The sequence below is a fragment of the Callionymus lyra genome, chromosome 19, assembly GCF_982586985.1.
Source record: "Callionymus lyra chromosome 19, fCalLyr1.hap1.1, whole genome shotgun sequence".
In the NCBI taxonomy this organism is placed as follows: Eukaryota; Metazoa; Chordata; class Actinopteri; order Syngnathiformes; family Callionymidae; genus Callionymus; species Callionymus lyra.
The window spans coordinates 1,822,865-1,842,570 of record NC_141836.1 but is presented as its reverse complement, the minus strand read 5'-3'; the positions used below and the strand labels follow the sequence as shown (position 1 = coordinate 1,842,570).

The 19,706-nt window shown below is 40.9% G+C and overlaps 1 protein-coding gene across 1 annotated transcript in view; it reads left to right on the top strand.

Moving 5' to 3' along the window:
- Window positions 1-19,706, top strand: part of pex14 (peroxisomal biogenesis factor 14) — a 40,869-nt gene that overhangs the window by 8,176 nt on the left and 12,987 nt on the right. The window contains exons 3-4 of the mRNA XM_087782339.1: window positions 11,474-11,558; window positions 17,620-17,745. Of these exons, the coding sequence (XP_087638465.1) occupies window positions 11,474-11,558; window positions 17,620-17,745 (211 nt within the window). The remainder of the gene's footprint in view (window positions 1-11,473; window positions 11,559-17,619; window positions 17,746-19,706) is intronic.

The following is a 19,706-nucleotide window of genomic DNA, read 5'->3' as shown; positions in this document are numbered from 1 at the left end:
GGTTTCTTAAAATTCTAGCAAAGATTTTATTTGTTTATTTGCTGGAGATTCATCCCTTTTTTTTTCTTCCCCAAAGTGGTTTTCTTCTCGCTGACTAAGGAATTCCCAACAAAGCATAGAAGAAAGCATCTGTTTCTTCTGGACAAGAGTTCAAGTCAAGACGTAGATTTGAATCTAAACAACGAGTGAGATGCAGAGAAGTGAGACTTTAAGAACAAAGTGAAGTTGCTACGATCATTATAATGATGGAAGATGAATCACATGATGTTGAATGTTCAAGAAGCAACACGGGTTTAAACATCTTAAAGTTCAGGTTTTCTAAACTTTTCTCTTACATTTTATGGAGCCTTGATAATAATTTGGACTCGTTGTTTTGACAGTTTTGGGAGCAATTTCTTTTGACCGGTGGGGATTTCAATTGTCTTGGGTTAAACAGTGTAGTCGACCCACAAGTGAGTCTCTTTACTTCCTACTGGACCTGAGTCTATAGAACTGCCTATAAACATACTATGAACGAGAGGGAATAACATTTTTATGAAGTTCTCAGCAGAAATGATCCACTTGGCTTCAGGATTCTCAGTAAATTGGCCTCATTCATCCACGTGTTCGCAGTCCTTCGTGATCCGCTTTGTAATTACTTCAGCCGGATTTATCGTCTATTCTTGGTGTTTACGGCTGTAAACTGCTGTAGCGGCGAACTTGTCCGAGAGCGTCTCTTTGCTCGCCGCGACGCTCTGAAATCTCCCGATAAATCTGAGATGTCTCCGCTGTCAAAACTGCTCACATCGTTCTCAGCCTCCAATGTCACTTTCAAGGCGTAATTACACAAGTTGCGTTGATTAGTACGAGAAGCAATTACGCCGGCTTTCCGCCGCAAATGAAGAATGTGACGCCGCTTGATTGACAGGAAGCATCCGGCTTTAATAAGCAAATGACTTGGTAATTCAGGTACTGAGACTTTTTGATTTGTCAACATATTTGTCCTTTATGATGCTTTTTGAAACTTGTTTCATCCTCTGACTCCCGCGAGCGAATCCTTCTCAAACAATCCTGCTGATGCTGAAACCTTTTCCCAAATGACGCCGCTTTATAAATAATAATCCAGAAAGCAAGAATAAATGAGCGCCAAGTACTTTTTATCACTCTATTAAAATGCTTTTAACCACATTGCTCTTTTTCACAAGTATGGAAATCAGAGGCAGAATTATTTGTAATTGACACTTTGGGGAACATATTTTCTCTCCTTTTATCGGCTTCCCAGTTAGTTATTAGCTGTTAATTTGTCGGCGCTCCCCTACAGCGCCAGATATTTGTTCAAATGCTGGGATCCCCTCAGTGCATTTGTAACTACACTTCTGAAAACGCTTCCCCGTCTAATTATGTCATGTAATACTGCCTTTTAGGCAAGATTCTCTTAATTAAATATTATTGGTTCAAGCTCAGAGCATTGAAGTAGGACCGGCAGGATCCGTGCTCGTGTGACTGTGTTTCTGTGGCGTCACACATTTCTGTAGGTCTCTGAATCTTTCATGGTGTGAAATTAAAATGAAGGATTCAATGAGACAATGATTCGTGATCATTCCCATCTTCATATCTCTCCAGGACTCTGAGTAAACAGTTGTAATGGTCACTATTCTTCAAAATGCTCATTTAGAAAAAAAATAGATACAAAAAAAATCTCCTCCTTCACTCGTTGAGCAGTGTATACATGTATACATTAGCAAAGTGTTGCTATTTGGCAAAATGTCGCACTTTTTTTTAACCTCCAATCCTGCAAAATAAACGTTCCTCCGCGTTTGTTTGTCTCCATATGAAACTGTTGCTGCGTAAGTTTACAACATACTGTAACCTCACGGTCGTTTTTTGTTTTAGTTTCCTTAGAAACCTGTTTGTTCGAAGAAAAAGATAAATAATCAAAGTGTAAATTCGCTAACACTAGACTCAGGGACTCGGATGAGCCTCAACTCTGAGGCCCTGGTTCAGTATATGCGTTGCAGACGTTCCACACGTCCAGCTGATGACTCTTCTGTGCTTGTTGACTTGATGGTGGAATATTCCATACATTGACTTGTGTACGATCCAGGACTTCCAAGGCTCTTGCATAAATCCTGCGTGTTTGAGATTTTTGAATCACAGCCAAACATTGCAATAGTGCTGAAATGTGATTGGCTCAACCTTCATCTCATATTTCTTCCTTTGTTAACCACAGTTGGCCTAATCAAGTAATTCCCTGTTTGTCTTGGTAACCCCCTCCAGAGTCATACATGCATAAATATAATAAAATAATTTGCTGTTGCACTCTGGAGCCCGGCTGTAATTTATATGGATTGAATGAGTGCTGCATTGTAGAAAAGCAGGAGTGGACCAAATGCTCGTTTGTCACCTCTAATAAATGTTGGAGTGTAAATTATGAAGTTCTGCTTCAGATGTAAATGCACTTTATTCCAATCCTGTAATGTAAACAGCCGCTCCCATATGTTAGCGAGACGCAGTCACACCGGCGTCACTTGGAATTTTCACCATTCTCACAATCAATAATCGACACAAAAGAGTGTGTTGCAACACATCATGAATTATAGCGTGAAGAGCAAAAATGTAAATACACAGAAGTTATTAATAATGTAGTGACTAATAATCCTTTCACGACTGTAATAGCACTTTAATGGAATACGACAGCAAGAATGTATTACATGTCCAACGTTGAGATGGGACCTCACCAGACATTTATCAAGCATCTCAGAAACTAAATTCAGATTATTTTCTTTAGTTAATTGCGCCCAGCCCTCCCCTATGGAGGGGTAAAATGGGGTGCAAGACTAGTAATGGTTATTAATTAATACATGTCACTTTTCTGCGTTTGATTAAAACTAATGAAAGCAAAATGCTAATGTGATTTTAGCGTTTCTCAGTGTGTGGTAGACTGTGTGGCGTGACTCCAGGAAAGCAGATAGTGGGTAACGCACGAAATGATGAAGAAAGAGAAGTAAATAACTCAATTTTAGACCTCCTGAGTTTCTCTACTTAAAATATTACTCTTTAATTGAAGCTTCATTTAGCGACTGGCTCCAGAGAAACAAGTTCTTCCTGATGAACTCGGAAGAATTAAGAATCTAAAGAAAAGCTTGTTATTAAAGCAGAATTCGTTTTTAATTTAAAATGGTACTTGCAACACTGAACTTAAACCTTTCAACAGACGTCGTGTCTTGTTGTTTGAATCCTGCCGAATAGAATCAAAGGGTCTCGTTTGAAAGGTCGCTCAAGATAACTTTAGACTCCGGGTCTAAATAAGCAAAAACTCTTGGATTACTTGTCGCACTTTGAAATGGAGCTGCTCTGGATCCGTGGAAGGTCGAGCAAGGATATGGCTGTGCTTTCATCCGTTGTCAACATAAAGACGGTGTTGCCAAGGCTTGTTCTGTGTGCAGACTAAAGCCTCTGAAAACTTCAGTCAGGGTGTGACCAAAGATGCACTTCAACAGACCTGCTTGATAAAAATGGAAGCGTAGCCAAAGGGCTAACTGACAACTCTCAGTCACCTGGACTGGCTGCTCGCCCAGGTGTGCGTCACTAGCGCCGGATCCTGGTCGTGAACTCCTAATGTCAATTTATAGACTTGATTCACAGACTTGATTAGTTGAACTTTTATGAAAGGCACGTATGTTTTTGGCAGTTGTACTAAACAGAGCAACGTTAAGCTATTTTAATGTTGTTTAATTCCGTCGCCATCATTTCTTCTACAATAAACTGATCTCGACAGTGATTTTCAAGCGTCCTCAGGGGTCGACTGTAAAGGGTTTGAAGTTTCATTGAGGAGGTAAAGAGGCTGTTTTAAGAAAAGCTTTTTTAAGTTCCGGGAGTGACATTGTCATGTGTTTTCTGTGTCAAGGTTGACAGAAAATGTCAGAACAGGTGTGCGTCTGCTGCTGAGCTGCCAACTCAGCCCTCCGCTGTAACACGCCAGCGTTTGTGACATTATATTGGTTCACTGTCTCCTCCACTTATTCTTTTAACCCGGCAGCAGATTCTCAGGGCTGTTCGTGCCTCAATCTGACCAGATATGGAACTAACTTCTCCATGTAATGTAGGTTAATAAAGGGCTAGTTATCTTTACTCTGAGTTGACGGTGTTTTTTGATGCATGGACAGATTTTTATTTAAAAATAAATCATTAGAGAAACCATTGACAAAATGTGACAAATATTAAAAAGAGAACTTCACCTGGAAAAAAGCAGTTCAAGGCATTTCAATGTATGTTGTTGTTTTACACAATCATCAAAACGTTCATTGTTGTATTGTTGTTTTAAATGTTACCCTTCCACACCCTAACTGAATAAATGTATGATCCGGTCCCTGAATGACTCACAGCTGATACTAATTTAACAAAAATGTTTCTTCAGAAAGCTGATGATTCTTGGTTCATATAATTATAATTATGACCCGTCATTATTATGTTATCTTGTCTGTGGACAAAGAAAAGTTTATTCTTGCGTGTCACTCTTTTCTAACATGATGACATCATGAATGGTGACCAGATGTGACAAGCTGTCATGTTCTTACTCACTCTAGTTTCAGGTTAAATGAGAAGAAAGAACTTCCTGTGAAGCTGATTGTTGTTTTCTGTTTTGTTTTCTTTCCTGCGGGGGGGGGGCCGTCGGCAGCGAGACTTTTTCTGCATTTCTGCATCTTGAGTTGAGATGGTCTGAGGCAGCTGGTGGCTGCACACCAGAGTCCGCCAGCGTCTCTGCAGCACGATCCGTAGCAGACTTTTGTTTGCCGTCTTTCTCTAAAACCAAAAGAAAGCGCCTGGAAGCGACGCCCCCCCGACCCCCCGCTCTTCCTGTGATTTGATGGTGATTCCTTTCTGACTTCTCTGCCACTGTAGACGTGGGGCCCATTGTCTCGGCTCATGTGTCTAAATGTTTGTGACAGGTCTGGGTGAAAAAAGCCGGCCTCAGGGGCGTCAGTCTGTCCTCCCACTCTCCACCTGCACCAGTGCTTCCCAGTAGATGGCGATATTTAACCTCTTCTGCTCACACCAGACCTCTCGCTGGAACTTCTTTTATGTTCCTCTGGAGGAAGAAAGAAGGCTCTCACCCCCTGTTGAGGGTCATGCCACCAATTCCTGGCCCTCTTTCTGAAGACCATGAAATTGCTGATCCAAGACGTGCGATTAGTGCGAGGAGTCTTTTGACTTGAGGAGAGTGGACGACTGATGATAATGTCACAGGAATGTCACAATCTGTCTGCTCCTCTATTGTGAACGCTTGTGTCACGTCGTTCTCAGGAGGAATATTTAGATCGATAGTGACGCCTCTCATTGTTTGTTTTTCCTCCATTATTACACGGCGGCATACGTGGCACTCTCACCGATGATATGGAAAATGTGTTCTGGCAACTGTTTAACAAGGTCTTCATATGGACTCGATTCACCGTTGGTTAGTGGAAGACTGATGTGGTCGAGGGCAGGAATATGACACTTGAGAAGAAGATAGATTAAAAACTTTACAGTAACTTTTTTTTCGTGTATACTTTTAAACCATCTCTACCTGTTATATTCATCACAGTTTTGAGTCGTACAAGAGTTTAGTCAGGATGACGTTTAATAAAACTTTAAGTCAGAAGTGACTCCAGGTTTGTGTGTCTGTTAAATATCATTGAGCTTTCGTGACACAGTTTCTTACTTAAAATACAACTATTTAGGTCATGTATGGTTATTATGTGACCCTGAGGTTGAACTGGTATTTCTGTTGTGTGTGTATTTGTTTTAAATGGCTGTAATAAAGTTGCTGGTGTGTTGAGGAATGAGCAGAGCAACAACACAAGAGGTTCGGCTTGTCACTGTGTGTAGCTGTTGACGCCGGCGTCTCTTCTCCTGACACCGTAACACAACTTCTGTGGTGTGTCGCTCGGACACAAGCTCCACGTTGTTTGCTGCTGGTGCCGCTTGCATTTTACCTCAATCAGCTAATTGGATGTGAGAGGGCGGCGGGCCCTGATGATGTGAAGGACGACACGGGGCAGCGGCACTTATAAGAAAATCCGTTCTGTCAGTTGAGCAGCAAGAGTCACACAATCAACTTAAGCCGCTTCACAATCTTACGGAGAGAAGAGGCTTTTTGTAGGTTGTGGGTGTGAAAGTTTGACTTTGTTTCACCAACAGTAGTTTGTTATAAGGAGAGGAAGGGAGATTTTATTTTAAACAGTAACTTTTAGTTTTTAATTATTTATTTTCTTTGAATACTTGCACTTGCGTAATAACGCTTTATGTTCGCTGATGAATTAAATGAGTATCAAATACTCGCTCACTGTTTCCATATACATGTTCATAAAATGAATCTTTCATCTCTGCCTTCAGAAAAGCACAACTTTCTTAAGTGAGACTTCAAACCTGGCTTGTCACCCAATGTCATCAGTGACTAAGGCAGAAAAAACAAAGATTTGAATGACAGGAAAGCGCCACTGCATTAAAGAACAAAAGAGATCGATGGCAGTACATTAAATTTTATGCGAATGAAAAAAAATCAACTAATTAAAATTGATTACTCCTGCTTTGTAAATGTGTTTCAGAATTAAATTATTGTATGAAAACATTCTGACCAATTGAAGAGCTGGGGAAGTATCCATTACTGGATTGCAGCAGAGTAGAGGAGCTGGAATGTTTTGTGGTGGCTAAGTAGTTTGTTGCTGTGCTGCGATCTATCGCCCCCCATCAGCCCCCCATCACCACCCACCACCACACACACTGCGTAAGTGCCACGGGTTAATCTCCGATGACCCTCGTCTCTCAGAGCAGCACCACTCTCGAGGTTCGGGCCTTTCACCTGAATTAAAAGGAATTTGTGGGTTAAATAAGTATTGTTTTTGTCCAAAGTGGTTAAAAGTGAGGTGAAACTGATGGACTTGTACTTGTTATAGACTCTCTGGGTTCCTCTCCAGGGACGTTCTTATCTTTACAGGCTGTTTCCGTGAGGCTGCAGCAGCTTCAGCGCTCAGACGACGCCATAAATATATAGATATTCCACATGTGTGTAAAAGAGCCTAGTAATTGTTTCTAAAAAAAAAGTGTTTTTTGGACTGTAAATAATGAAAAATATAGACTCCAATGGAAGAAAACATAAAGCTTAAAGCAATAAACCCAGACCGGACATTGGTCTTTAATGTTGTCATTTAAATGTAACTTTTATGTACACAGAAGAACGGCTGCTTTACAAAAGGGATAATATTGAGTTCAAATTCACATGTATTTACTTCCTGACTACCAGGTATTCACGTAAATGTTATTTTTAACAAGTGGTATTTGGTTGTGATATTTTGTCTTCTGGCTGTTTCCTCTCCTCACCACGGCCGCCTGATGCTCTCCGTGTGTCTTCACTGAACCTCGTGACCTTTATCATGCTGTGATAATCGAACACTGATAGGGGAAGCCTGTGAATGGAAAGTCTGGTCTGCACTGGCGCGTTTGTGAAAAGCTTTATTTCCGTCGCCCCCTCCTCGTCCCCCGTCCACAAAATTGCGTAATATTTGTTTGATCTGATGATTGTCTTCTTGCCAGTAGTGCTGACACCAATCTGCTGCCGTTATTTTTAAACCTTTGTGAGGAAAATGTCAATTAACTTTTCCATGACCTCTTTTCATCTATTGAAATGTTGGTTCGGAACTTTTCAATGTTGCAAGTTAGAATTCAATAAAATTGACCCAATTTCCAGTCCGCTGAGGAGACATGTGTTTTTGCTCGTCCACGCTCTTTCCAACACTTCCTCGTTGTTTCAGAACTAGATGTGAACATGAAAACCACGTTGTCGAGGTTCATAACCATGTTTGTGAGGTCATTCAGAGCTAATCTAAATGGAGTCTTTCCTAATGTAGGCTGCAGCGACGGAATGATTGTGGAGTTGAGCTAAATGGTGGAGTCCTCACCTCTCGCCTGACGTCTCTCAGGGTCAATAATTCCCCATAGCTGCTCCCACGAGGCCTCGCTTCCTCCGCTAAAGGTCACATTAGGGCGGGGGGGGAGTGTCACAATTAGAAGCTGCTCTTTTAAAAAGATTAAAAAGCACTGCTCTGCACATCAGCAGCAGTCGGGCGGCTCAAGGAAATGCAATAATTGCATTAAAACTTCATTCCCTGTCAGAGGAGCTCTTGTATCAGTCACTCAAGACCTCTGGTTCTAAAATCATCCATGAAAGCAGCAAATTAATATAGAGCTTCATTTTTCGTTGCCTCTCACTTTCTCTCGCTTTTGGTCCAGCAAGATTGTGTTTGGGTGGGGGTGCAATGTGAGACGGGGCTAATACCCTCTTGTCCACGTCTATCAGTGTTATTGTATCAGAGGCACTTCCACACAAATGTACGGATAGATGCACAGCAGACGGAATCGTTTCCTTTTAAGACCGTTTGGTTTTTGTTCCTGTGGTGGCGGAGCCGGAATCTATTACCCCAGATACCTGCTCATCGTTTAGCACAAGTTTAGCACAAGTTTAGCACACGTTTAGCACACGTTTAGCACAAGTTTAGCACAAGTTTAGCACAAGTTAAGCACATAGCCACAAGTTTGAATCAAACCCTTCTATACTTGTGGAGCCAACCCCCCCACGCTTCCCTTAAGTCGTTATAATGGAACCTTCCACCTCTATACGCATCACTCCACTATACAGTCTTTAAGTGCTGTTACAAGGTACAGCTCACTCGTACAACTGGTTACAAACGTGTTCAAACCGGGGTTCGAACTTAAAAGGATTAAATTCTCGTTTTCACAAGTCAAGATATCACAAGTGTAAATTTCAGATGAGTGCATTTCTAAGTCTCGTCCATTGAAACTCAATAATATGCCTGTAATCTTGTCCTCTCATCAACTTCCCTTCCCCTGTAAGTGTGTTGGTTAATGTTGTCTCCTCCTATGATTGAGTTTTTGCCTCTTTTTCAGCTTTACCTGACCCTTCATTGGTTATCAGGTTTGTAAAGATTAGTGCTCTTGACATGGACCACTTTGCTGCATTACGGGTACTTCTTACGAGAAGCGTTACCAAGCGGCTAAGTACATCTTAGGCCAAAAAGAAAAAAAGGACTCAATAAATTTGAGAATGGAAGATGATTTATCATGTTCCTCTCCTTTTATTTATATTGCGAGCCTAAATGTGCCTTGTAGTGTTATCCATCTGGCCTCTCTAAAAGCCCGGTCTTGTGCTACCCAACACTATAACTGAGATGATCTATAAGTCAATAACAAGACAAGACTGAAATCGGTGCAATGTGGTTATAATTGATTGAAATGTCTGAGTAGAACTTGTGCAAAGCATCTATGTCATCTGCTAAGAAGAGCACTTTTGCTTTCCCCGAAGATCTGCCACTAACCAAATGGAAGCGTGTCTCATTAGTTTGCCGCTGAGCCAGCTCTGGTCCTTAGCAAGATGTGAGGCCTTTTTACATCGCCACAATTTTTTCGTCAATATGCTTCTATTTAGATCTCCAGCGGACGTCAACAAGGTTTGCTCGTTCAGCATTTTCCTGTCATATGAGGTCATCCCTGCCTCACCCTGCCTGGCTCCTTTTACTATGATAACTATTGGATTTTACTCGACTTAATTCACGTTTATATCTTCAATTATTTGGCTAAATCATGTTGTCATTTTGAGACGGCAACATTTTTCAGTTGGGCCCTCTGTGGGATGAGGGGCCCTTGAATGTTCTTGTCACACAGAGCTCTGGTTGACTCTAATAAGCAGTGAGCTTATGGAGATCCCGGAAATTCCAAACCTCCTCCAGTAACATGTGCAGCAAGGTCACCGTCGTGCCAGAGTCTGCATTAACCACCCAAATGAATTCTAGAAGCATCTCTAGGGATGACTTTGTTTCACTGATAAAAACCACTGCTGCACTTTTATTTTGGCATCATGTCACCTTCAATGTGCAAGAGGTTTTTTTTCACCTGCCACTGTCTGCCTGTGAGGTTCCTGGGATAGAACTATTGACGTGACAGCGTTTATACAGCAGGGCCAGAGACCGAGGTAAGAGGAACAAACGGACACTTAAGCTCTCACATGTTGTCAAATAATAAAAATGTTGGATGCATCAGTTACAGCCACTTGACGTTGTTCACCGTTGTAGCTCAATAATAGATGACAGATGAACATTTTCACCCAAATTATTCGATCTTGTATACATTTAAGTGGTAAAATAGACGCTGATTTTTAAAATATTATGCGATGCAGTTAAATATCTGATTATGTACATGTATATATATAATAAAAATGATTGTTTTTTAAAGAAATGCTGCCCTTTTTTACTGCACCTTTTCTCAAGTGTTTCTTTTGTTCCACCTGTCGACTCCTATGAGTATTAATGACACGTTTGCAAACCTCACCTGTAATCGCCTCGTGTTTATTTTCCACCAAAACGAATCTGGCGGCCACACCCACCCCGAGTCTCAACTGCAGCTCTTTTGTATTGAAACCAGTTCATACTATATGCATTACCAAAAATGAATTACCACTGGCAGGGTGCTCAATCACTTTGTATCTTTCAACACTAAGAGAAAAAGAGTAATCAAAACCTTTCAACCTATTAGAGGAATGACTTTTACAATTGAATCATGGGGACCACAGGTGCGATAAGTCATCCAAACCACCCGACTTTTCCATGTATTCCTTTATATTCATCCATTTCAAGAGGCGCCACTTCACAGCGCCCTCTTCAAATTTATGTTTTAATGCCATTTGAGCAGCGCCTTAGTTTACCCCTCCCTCAGATTCTTGGAAATGCATACAGGCGTGGAAAATTAAGGGGCATCTCGAAGGAAAACATAATAGAATCGATGAAAGCCGTGCACTTAAAAACTTCTGATGTTCTGATGCTATTTAACGTTCTAGTGCATTAACGTTTCAAGTCATTACAACCGTCAGGCCGGCTGATTTGATCACGGCAGGTTTTTAACTGGAAGAATTACACAAGTTTTCAGCCGATGATTCTCAAGTTATTAGATACAAATGATCACCTCTGCATTAAGTATAGATTTTCTTTCACTGCGCACTTTAGGATGGAAGTTTGTCTTTAAGAGGGTAATAGCAAATTAAGCTCCATACTCCATTTGTCCGGCGCTCCTGATGCTCTAATTTTATAACTGCTGATTTGGTCATTCCCCACATTTAGTATGAAAGTGCTCAGGTGGTCTTTCTCCTCACCACCGGGTGTGGGGGGCTCCAGAGTGCACATTAAATGGAATCCATTAGTTTATTCCCTGATTTTATAATGAACCATTTTCTTAAACATACGCTGGAGTTTTATTTTTTTTGGAGCTGAGAGCTTTAACTTCAACTTCACCCTTAGATAATGTCGTTATGCAGAATTAAATCACCTTTTTTTCCAACCATTTTCTTAACTATACTTTGAACTTTTGAGCTTCGCTTTCCTCTCCGACGTCTCTTCCATTTCCACACCATCTCATTATAAAGAATGAAATCACTTTCTTCTCTTCACAGATCACCACAGCCGTCAACTTCCTGCAAAACCCCAAAGTACGCCAGAGTCCTTTGGCCACGAGGAAGGTGTTCTTGAAGAAGAAAGGTATGGATTTGTTTAACTATATTCAATGCAAAGAGTTGACCTTTTCAAGCAATCCATTTCCATTAAGGTAAAAAAAAACAAAATAGAAAAATAAAAGTTCATTTAAGTCTTTCTCATGACCTTTTAATATTTACTCTTATTTAAAGTATTCATTTGTCTAAGATGATTAAACTGTTATATTTAAACCTACAAAATGCATTTAAAATGTGTTTTAATGTGTTTTAGAAAAAGGTTTTTGTTAAATAAAATAGTTGATTATCATTTGCTTTGTATACTTTTATAATCAAATGTAATTAGTTTGCCTTGTATTATTTATTTTACTAAACATATGTTTGGGTAATTATGCTGTTAAATGTGTATTAAAATAAAACAAAACTCATTTATTTAGTTTATTTTATATACTTGTTTATTTCCTGTTTGGTCGTAGTGCAACAGAACACATTCATTTGAGTTGTAAATATGTAAATGCATTGCAGGGAAAAAAAAAGCACACGCATTTGTGTTTTTTTTAAATTGGTTTGTCCGGGTCAAAGGTTACGGTCAGCGCTCTTTGCCCTCAGGGAAGTAATAGGGGTCGATTTAGCTTCAGAGTGCATGTTTCAGGCCCTGCGAGTAGATGACACACCAGTCGGGATGCTCCTTTGGGTTCAGGAAAATTAATATTGACAAATACCCTCTGCATTTTCAATGGAATTATCAATATTGCCTCGCAGCATTTTAACCCTTTTACTTAATTTAGCTGTTATTGTAGATTTGAGGCCTGACTCGCGCTGGAACAAATATCTGTTTACTCCACAGTTTCTTCGCAATTCATCAGGATTCTTCCTGACACGTGGCACAATATTGTTCCAGCAATAAAAGTTAAAAAGCTTTATGACTCTGAAGTCATTTATGCGTGTTCAATATCATGCAGGGCGGCGGCGACACAGGCAGCTTATCGCTCGGCAACAGCAGTGTTGATGGAGTTTTATCACAGATATGTTCTTATTCGGGACTTTCAAAGAGTTTTAGTGTCTCTGATGCTTGATGTGAGTAGTAAACACAGGCCGAGGAAGGTAACCTGAAACCAAATCCATGCGCGCCTGCTGCTCGTTCACACATCTCACGTGACTTTAATGACCCGAGATATCATTTATCATTTATACCTCCCGGTCTCTGATTATTGACAGATAATCTCTGATACAAAACATTTCTGCTGATGCTAAATATATCATCTTCATTTTGCTTCTATATCCTGCTTTGGAAAATGGTTCTGCTCTCACTGCACTTCATGCACATGAAATATGTATGATGCTTTAATGCAAATTTATTTTGGAAAGTCCGTTCCACTGTAGATCTAAACTAGAACCCTTCAATTTGCATGAGGACATTGATCTCCGGGCCAGTCCAGGTGAAGAGGAGTACAACTCTAGTCAACAAAAAGGATGTTTAAGTAGCACTCTGCAGGATTTATGAGAGAACTTGTGCACTATAGTCGTATAACATGGAAACAGGAAATGTTTGGCGTTTGTATCGAAGCATTACTCACTAAGTGCAGAGATATTTTTTAAATTATATATTGAAACCATCTCTGACGTCCTGCTTTTTTCACTCTTCCCCATAAGCATGGATGCGAATCTTGAATCTGAAATTAAAATAACCAACGATGTTCAAAAAAATGCATTTAAAAAACAAATATCCACAAAACTCTGAAGACAAAGAGGGAATAAAAGAGCAGGTTCAAGCATATTATGTGTATAACGATGAACAAAAGGAGCTGCATCGATGGAAATCTACTTCACTTGATGTTACATGATTAAAATGTTGTAGAAATTGGACATTTCTTTATTTTCATTGGGTATTCTCCCCCCTTGTGCCCATGTTTCCCCCCGACTCCACCGTATGATGGTTAAATCTTCCTTGAAGAGTCGCACGTTTAAATCCTGATTTGAAAGGCTCCCGTTAACACACAGCGGTCGACGGAACTGCCGGTGTCGCCCTGGCCACCACAAAACTCAATCATGGTCCTCCCTCCACATCCTGCCACCACTGCAAATATGTCACTCTTAATTTCTAATATGGCTTAATGCCATATTTATGTAAATACTCCAAGATTTGACTTCACATTAACAGCCAGAAATGTCAAAGCACACATAAAATGAAACAATACCATCTCCCGCTGGAGTGGGATTTAAATTGGATTCTCTTGGTGACAGTATTTACGCCGGACAGCTGATGAAGGGGAAAATAGGGCCGACTTTGATTGCTTGTTGCAGAATCTTTACACAATATTCTCAGCAGCGCATATTATTTCGCCGGCCTAATCTTCACTGAAGGATGCCTCTGTGCTCGCATCCCCCTCCTTCCCCAGAGATGTTAATGGAATGCTTTATTTCACTATTTATTGCAAAATACAATTTTCAGTTTTTCCTCAACTGTCAATTTCCGTGAATGAATTGGCAATTATGCAGTCCAATATTTGTAGCTGTCCTCGCGGAGTCGTCGTCAAATGAACTGGCTGAAATATTGAAACTTTGTCACTTAAGATGTCGTATAAATCCGACTTTAAACCCAGGGACGTTTCTTCCTGGTCTCTGAAGGTGCGGGTAAATGGATTGTGTTTAAACCGGGTCATCTTAGAGCAATTTCCCTCCGCGCGCTGCCAAGATCCAGGAACTTCTATGGTGTTTGAGTGAAATGTAATGCGCTTTATGTCTCGCTCGGTGGAAACGATCAGATGCAACAGCGGAGAGGAGTGGCAGGGCGAAACTCTGGCGCTGCAATTTAGCCCAGACAATTAGCAGTTACACATGTAATTACCAAGAAAAATCTAATCCCCAACCCCAACAAAAGTCAACAACGTTTTGCAGCTTTCAGCGTGTCACGTTGACCGTGGCGGAGAAAAGTGACATCACTTTGCCGCAGACGCCATTACCAAGACCAATCCACTTTCAATCAACTTTATTTATAAAGCACTTTTCAGACAAATGCATTCGACATGAAGGGCTTCATGTTGATTAGATAAAAAATTAACACTGGCACTGCTTATTATAGATTATTTTTCAGCCGAGCTGCCAGTAAAGGAATTGGTTTTCAGTAAGTATAGATAAAGATTATATCTATATAGATTAAACGGTTTCTTGAGCCTCCAAATTTCACTAAAGTTTTTGATTTTAAGTTCTTGAAAGACAGGGCATTTGTCCCATTTGTCCACATTTAGCCATTTGAGCCCGAAGGTTTGATCTGTGCGGTCACAAGGTTCTCTTGTTTCATCCAGGATGGTCATCTTCAGCGTAAATGATCGCCATGAAATTTATTTTTCACGCCACCAAGTTTTAATGGCGTTGAATAACAAATGCTTATAGATTTCACCCCGTGTAGACGGCCACTGTGGGTGGGTCAGCCGGGACATTGGTGGTCCATTACCATACTTGGTATGAAGGTAAGGGTAAAGATAAAGTTCATCATCCCGGATCTTAATAGGATGGTGTTTGTAAGTGGGGTTATGCGACTCACCTCTCGGACAAAAACGACAATGACCAAGGCCTGCGAGGATGGTTAAGGGATTGATGTGGTTATAAATTACTCCACGGCGCCACCTAGCCTAGGCCTTGCCTACTTTGTCATGAGTACAAGGTGATAAAACGGGGAAATGAGCACGGAGTCCCCTTTTTTAATACATAAATGAATAGACTATGAGAGCGGTCATTATTTAGAGTGTGACGTTTTCAAGCAGTTGCACTAAACCAAGTTGAACTATTTACCATTCCAGAGGTTGACGCTTCTTAAAACCCCATTGACCTCCCTGTTTATGTCTCCAGCCATGCATCTGTTTCCCCAAACATTGTATTGAAAATCTGAGTAATTTCTCTCAAGGTTAGTGTCGTAACTCAGACGTGGGAGGAAATCTGCTCCTCTTTTAATGCCCCCTTTTTTTTAGTAAGCAATTTTTATAATTGGTTGTCCCTGCAGAGGTCCTGACCCATAAAGTCTAGAAGTGCCAGAATCAGAAAAAAGGATTTAATGTGAGAGCCTTGCCTCCCGTTTGCCCTTAAAAAATGCCCCCCAGAATACGATGCTGTGGAAATAGAGCTGTAAATAACCCGGCCAGCAATGGGTTTTCCTTTAAATAAATACCGATCAGGTTTATGTTGAAAGACAATAGAAAACGTTGCCCAGATATGCAGTTTACAGTATTTATAGCTGTAATATCGAGGTGCCAGCACCGTAATTTCATGCCCCAATGAGAATGGCAAGGTCAAAGCAAATGCTTTTGCTGAGCATCTGCTAATACGGCGACTCATAAACAGGCTGTGTGTGTATCAGGTGCGGCAAATAATACTGTATAATGAAACACAGAATAGCTTTTCATTATTGTTCTTTCTTTATTGTGTCGTCATTAGGTGTAATTTATGTCTTAAAATTCACCCCCTCCAGTTTAATCTGAAATAGGGGTCCTTGGGGTCATTCCACAGGTTCTGGAACCCCCTAATAAATTCAATAAACCCATTTTGTCTTTTCCTTTTATATGTAAAACTGACTTTTACCTTGTTCTTTTTTTTTCCCACGGAGATCTGAGGCTGCTTTCATTCGTTGTTGTTCGCCTCAACAATAGACAGATCACAACGTGGCGATCTATAATTTAACTAGGAAACAGCTTTATGAATTTCTATGCATTCCATTATGATGCGCCGGACAAAAAGCTTTCATTTGCTGAACAATCAGCATCAAAGCTGTGCTGTGATTAAAATGTACATACATTTAAGTTTGTTGACGACACAAATGTAGATGTTTCCGGATTTTACATTTCAAGGTGAAAGTTGTTGTTTTTTTTCCCTCTCTGTGGGTGAAACTGAGATGTGAGCGTCCTCACTCAATAGTCTGCCACCATGTAGTCTGCTGTGGTCAGATGAGTCCGGAGTCCAGGGACACATTATTGCTTATTTGACAGTGCAGTCTGACTGCACAAACTCAGCACATGGCGCTCGCCACTTCCTGGCACTCAGGACCTGCAGGAGACAACTGGCCAATATTTGCCTTCAATTATTCAACAATTTTCATGGACATTTACAGTCCTTGGGGCATTGAAATAGGTGGCATGAGGGACGTCCTCTCGCCTAATCTGTGAGCCCGACAATCACAATGGCTTTTTTGTTGTCTTTTCCATGCCACTCAGAATTACTCTTCCTTTTTCTTGCTTCTGCAGGAGTGTTTTAAAAATGTATTGATAACTCTGATAACTTTATAATATGCCTTGTTGCTCGTGGTTTTGGCAGCTAAAGTTGAATCTTGAATTAGTTCTTTAAAAAACTCCTGTTTTATTGTTATGATCATCCATTACATTTTAGTTGAATTAAACCATCGTCTGGATCGTTCTCTAAATACTGGATCTTATACTTAAGACAAAACAAATCATTTTCAGGAAATGTCGATAAAGGGGAAAAGAAGGGAATTAAGTAATTCCATGATTTAACTTTGATTAAACGACTGGATAATGTCATTTAGTGATGCTAGTTGATGTGTATTTCTTTGAACCATGTCGTACGTGTGGAATATTCTCCTTCCTTCCTGCAAAAAGAGCTGTTGAGGTTTTATATCTCTCCTCCCATCTAACTCTTCACCGGGGACCCCGATTGCAATTTAATCATCACTAAAATCATTAAAAAAGATCTGAAGATTAAATTATATTGGCATTTGCAAAATTATGTAATACATTTACATTACAATGAAGGAATTAAAATAATGCATTTCTGCCGTCTGGGGTGCACCAAACCTCCACATGGGAAATATAACCAGAGAAGTCGAGCGACTCTGATTTTCTTGCCTTTGGTGGCAGATAATAGACTTGGAGAGTCTCGGATTTCACTCGGTGAACCTTTACACGCTCTCCCTTTGATTGATCTCCCTCGATCTCCGCTGGGTTCTCAGAATTATGAGCTGGAAATACAATTTTAAAGCTGGTGGTGAAATTGAATTAAAATACTTCCCTTTTATTGTTTTTGAGGTGTTCACCTGGGGAGGTGTTTGAATATGTTACCCAGGAGTCATTGTTCCCGTGAACTTGAATGTCTTTTGGTTTCAGGTCTGACTGATCTGGAGGTGGATCTGGCGATACAGCGCTCCGGCAGCACCGAGGAAGTCCTGGCTCTGAGCCCTGTCGGCCCCCCACACCCGCACCAAACCCCCTACCTGGTTCCTGTAGCACAGAGTGAGTTCTTTATCCTGCATTTCTTTTCACTTCTACTCGTTTGCTTTTTTTGAAGTCCTGCGGAGCTTCACGTCACGGCAGCTAATTATATCGAGAACTTGTATCTAAAAAGGTTCTTGTCCCGATGAAGATCCCAGACACAAAGACCGGGTGTCGAACCATGTTCCTCTCTGGCAGGACCTCACGACGCAACCTGTTTCTTTATTACCTGAAGAGGTTAGGAGTGCTGTCCACTGACTTGCCGATGCAGAATGAAGTCCACGTAATGCTTAACCCATATGACAATGATTCCAGATGTATTCCACCCTCATTTATTACCACACTGTCCTTGACTCCCTCGGCATCTCATGTTTTGTAATGAAAGTGATGTTGATGGGATGGCCATGTAGTTAGGAAGACTCGCGCCTCTCCGTCCATCGTGGGGGTTTTATATCAAAACGGCTATAAGGAAGCTGCATAATGAGGTGAGAGCCGGGAGTCTTGTGTGGGGGGTCACGCCGAAAAGAGGGGGCTACCTCCCTTTGATGTCCTTGTTATAGGGACGGTGCACGGGGACCCGCATCCATCTCTGTCGAAGTAATGGATACTCTGATCTCTATTTCCACGCAGTAGAAGGACAGGAAGGCCTCCACTGAACCCAATAAATTTGAGAGGAGATTGGAAAAACGGGGGATGGAGACCACAGTTCCACAGCTTAAGTGACCAAATAAAAAAAGAGGAAGATGGCAGAGTGGAAGGGCTGGAGAAAAAGGCAGTGGCAGAGGAAGAATGAAAGGTCCTCCAGAGGTGGGGGTGGGTGGGGCACACCGAGACCCCTGATGATGCAGTGAGTCTTGCTCAGGGTCAACCACTCGTACCAAGGACTCGCAGGCCTTTCAGAAGCAAGCGTCCTGGATAGGTGACGGTCTATCGTCGCTCTAATGTTGATGAAGCCCCAAATTTATGTGTTACCATATGAATGTTGGGGAATGAGTCAAGAAATTTCGATGGGAAGGTTACAGGTTCATCCCTGAGCGCTGTCATGGCAGTGACACGTGCCCTTGAGGAGAATCAGAACCATTCACCTTGAAATTCTGCTGCATAGTTCAACATGACAGTGGCCATTGATTTGCATGTCAAATCACACGTGCGCACATCAATAACATCTGCTTATGTCGCCGGCATGAAGAGTGTTTTCAGAGGCTCTGCATGCTTCGAAAAACCCTTGTTTTCAGAGATGAATTAGAAAATGAACATGTTTAACTTAAGCCTCATGTTGATGGTAATGTTGACGTCTGTAATGTCGGCTTCAATACTGTTGCATCCTCGTGTGTAGTTATCAGATGGAAATATACATGTTCAGTTTATTCATTTCAATAGTAACGATGGGAGGACATACTACATATTAAAAACTAAACCTATTTTATTCTAAAAAATATCTTATATACATGGTTATGGTCAACAAGATTTAATCTCCAGAAAAATAAAGTGTTTTCAGTGGGCGGAGCTTAAGATCATTTTCTAATGTCAATATTTTAATGAAAAGAGAGTTTTGTACAAACACACACTGATGATACAATAGAGTCACACATCACAACAACACACACACTGATGATACAATAGAGTCACACATCACAACAACACACACACTGATGATACAATAGAGTCACACATCACAACAACACACACACACTGATGATACAATAGAGTCACACATCACAACAACACACACACACTGATGATACAATAGAGTCACACATCACAACAACACACACTTATGATACAATAGAGTCACACATCACAACAACACACACACATTGATGATACAATAGAGTCACACATCACAACAACACACACTTATGATACAATAGAGTCACACATCACAACAACACACACACTGATGATACAATAGAGTCACACATCACAACAACACACACACTGATGATACAATAGAGTCACACATCACAACAACACACACACAC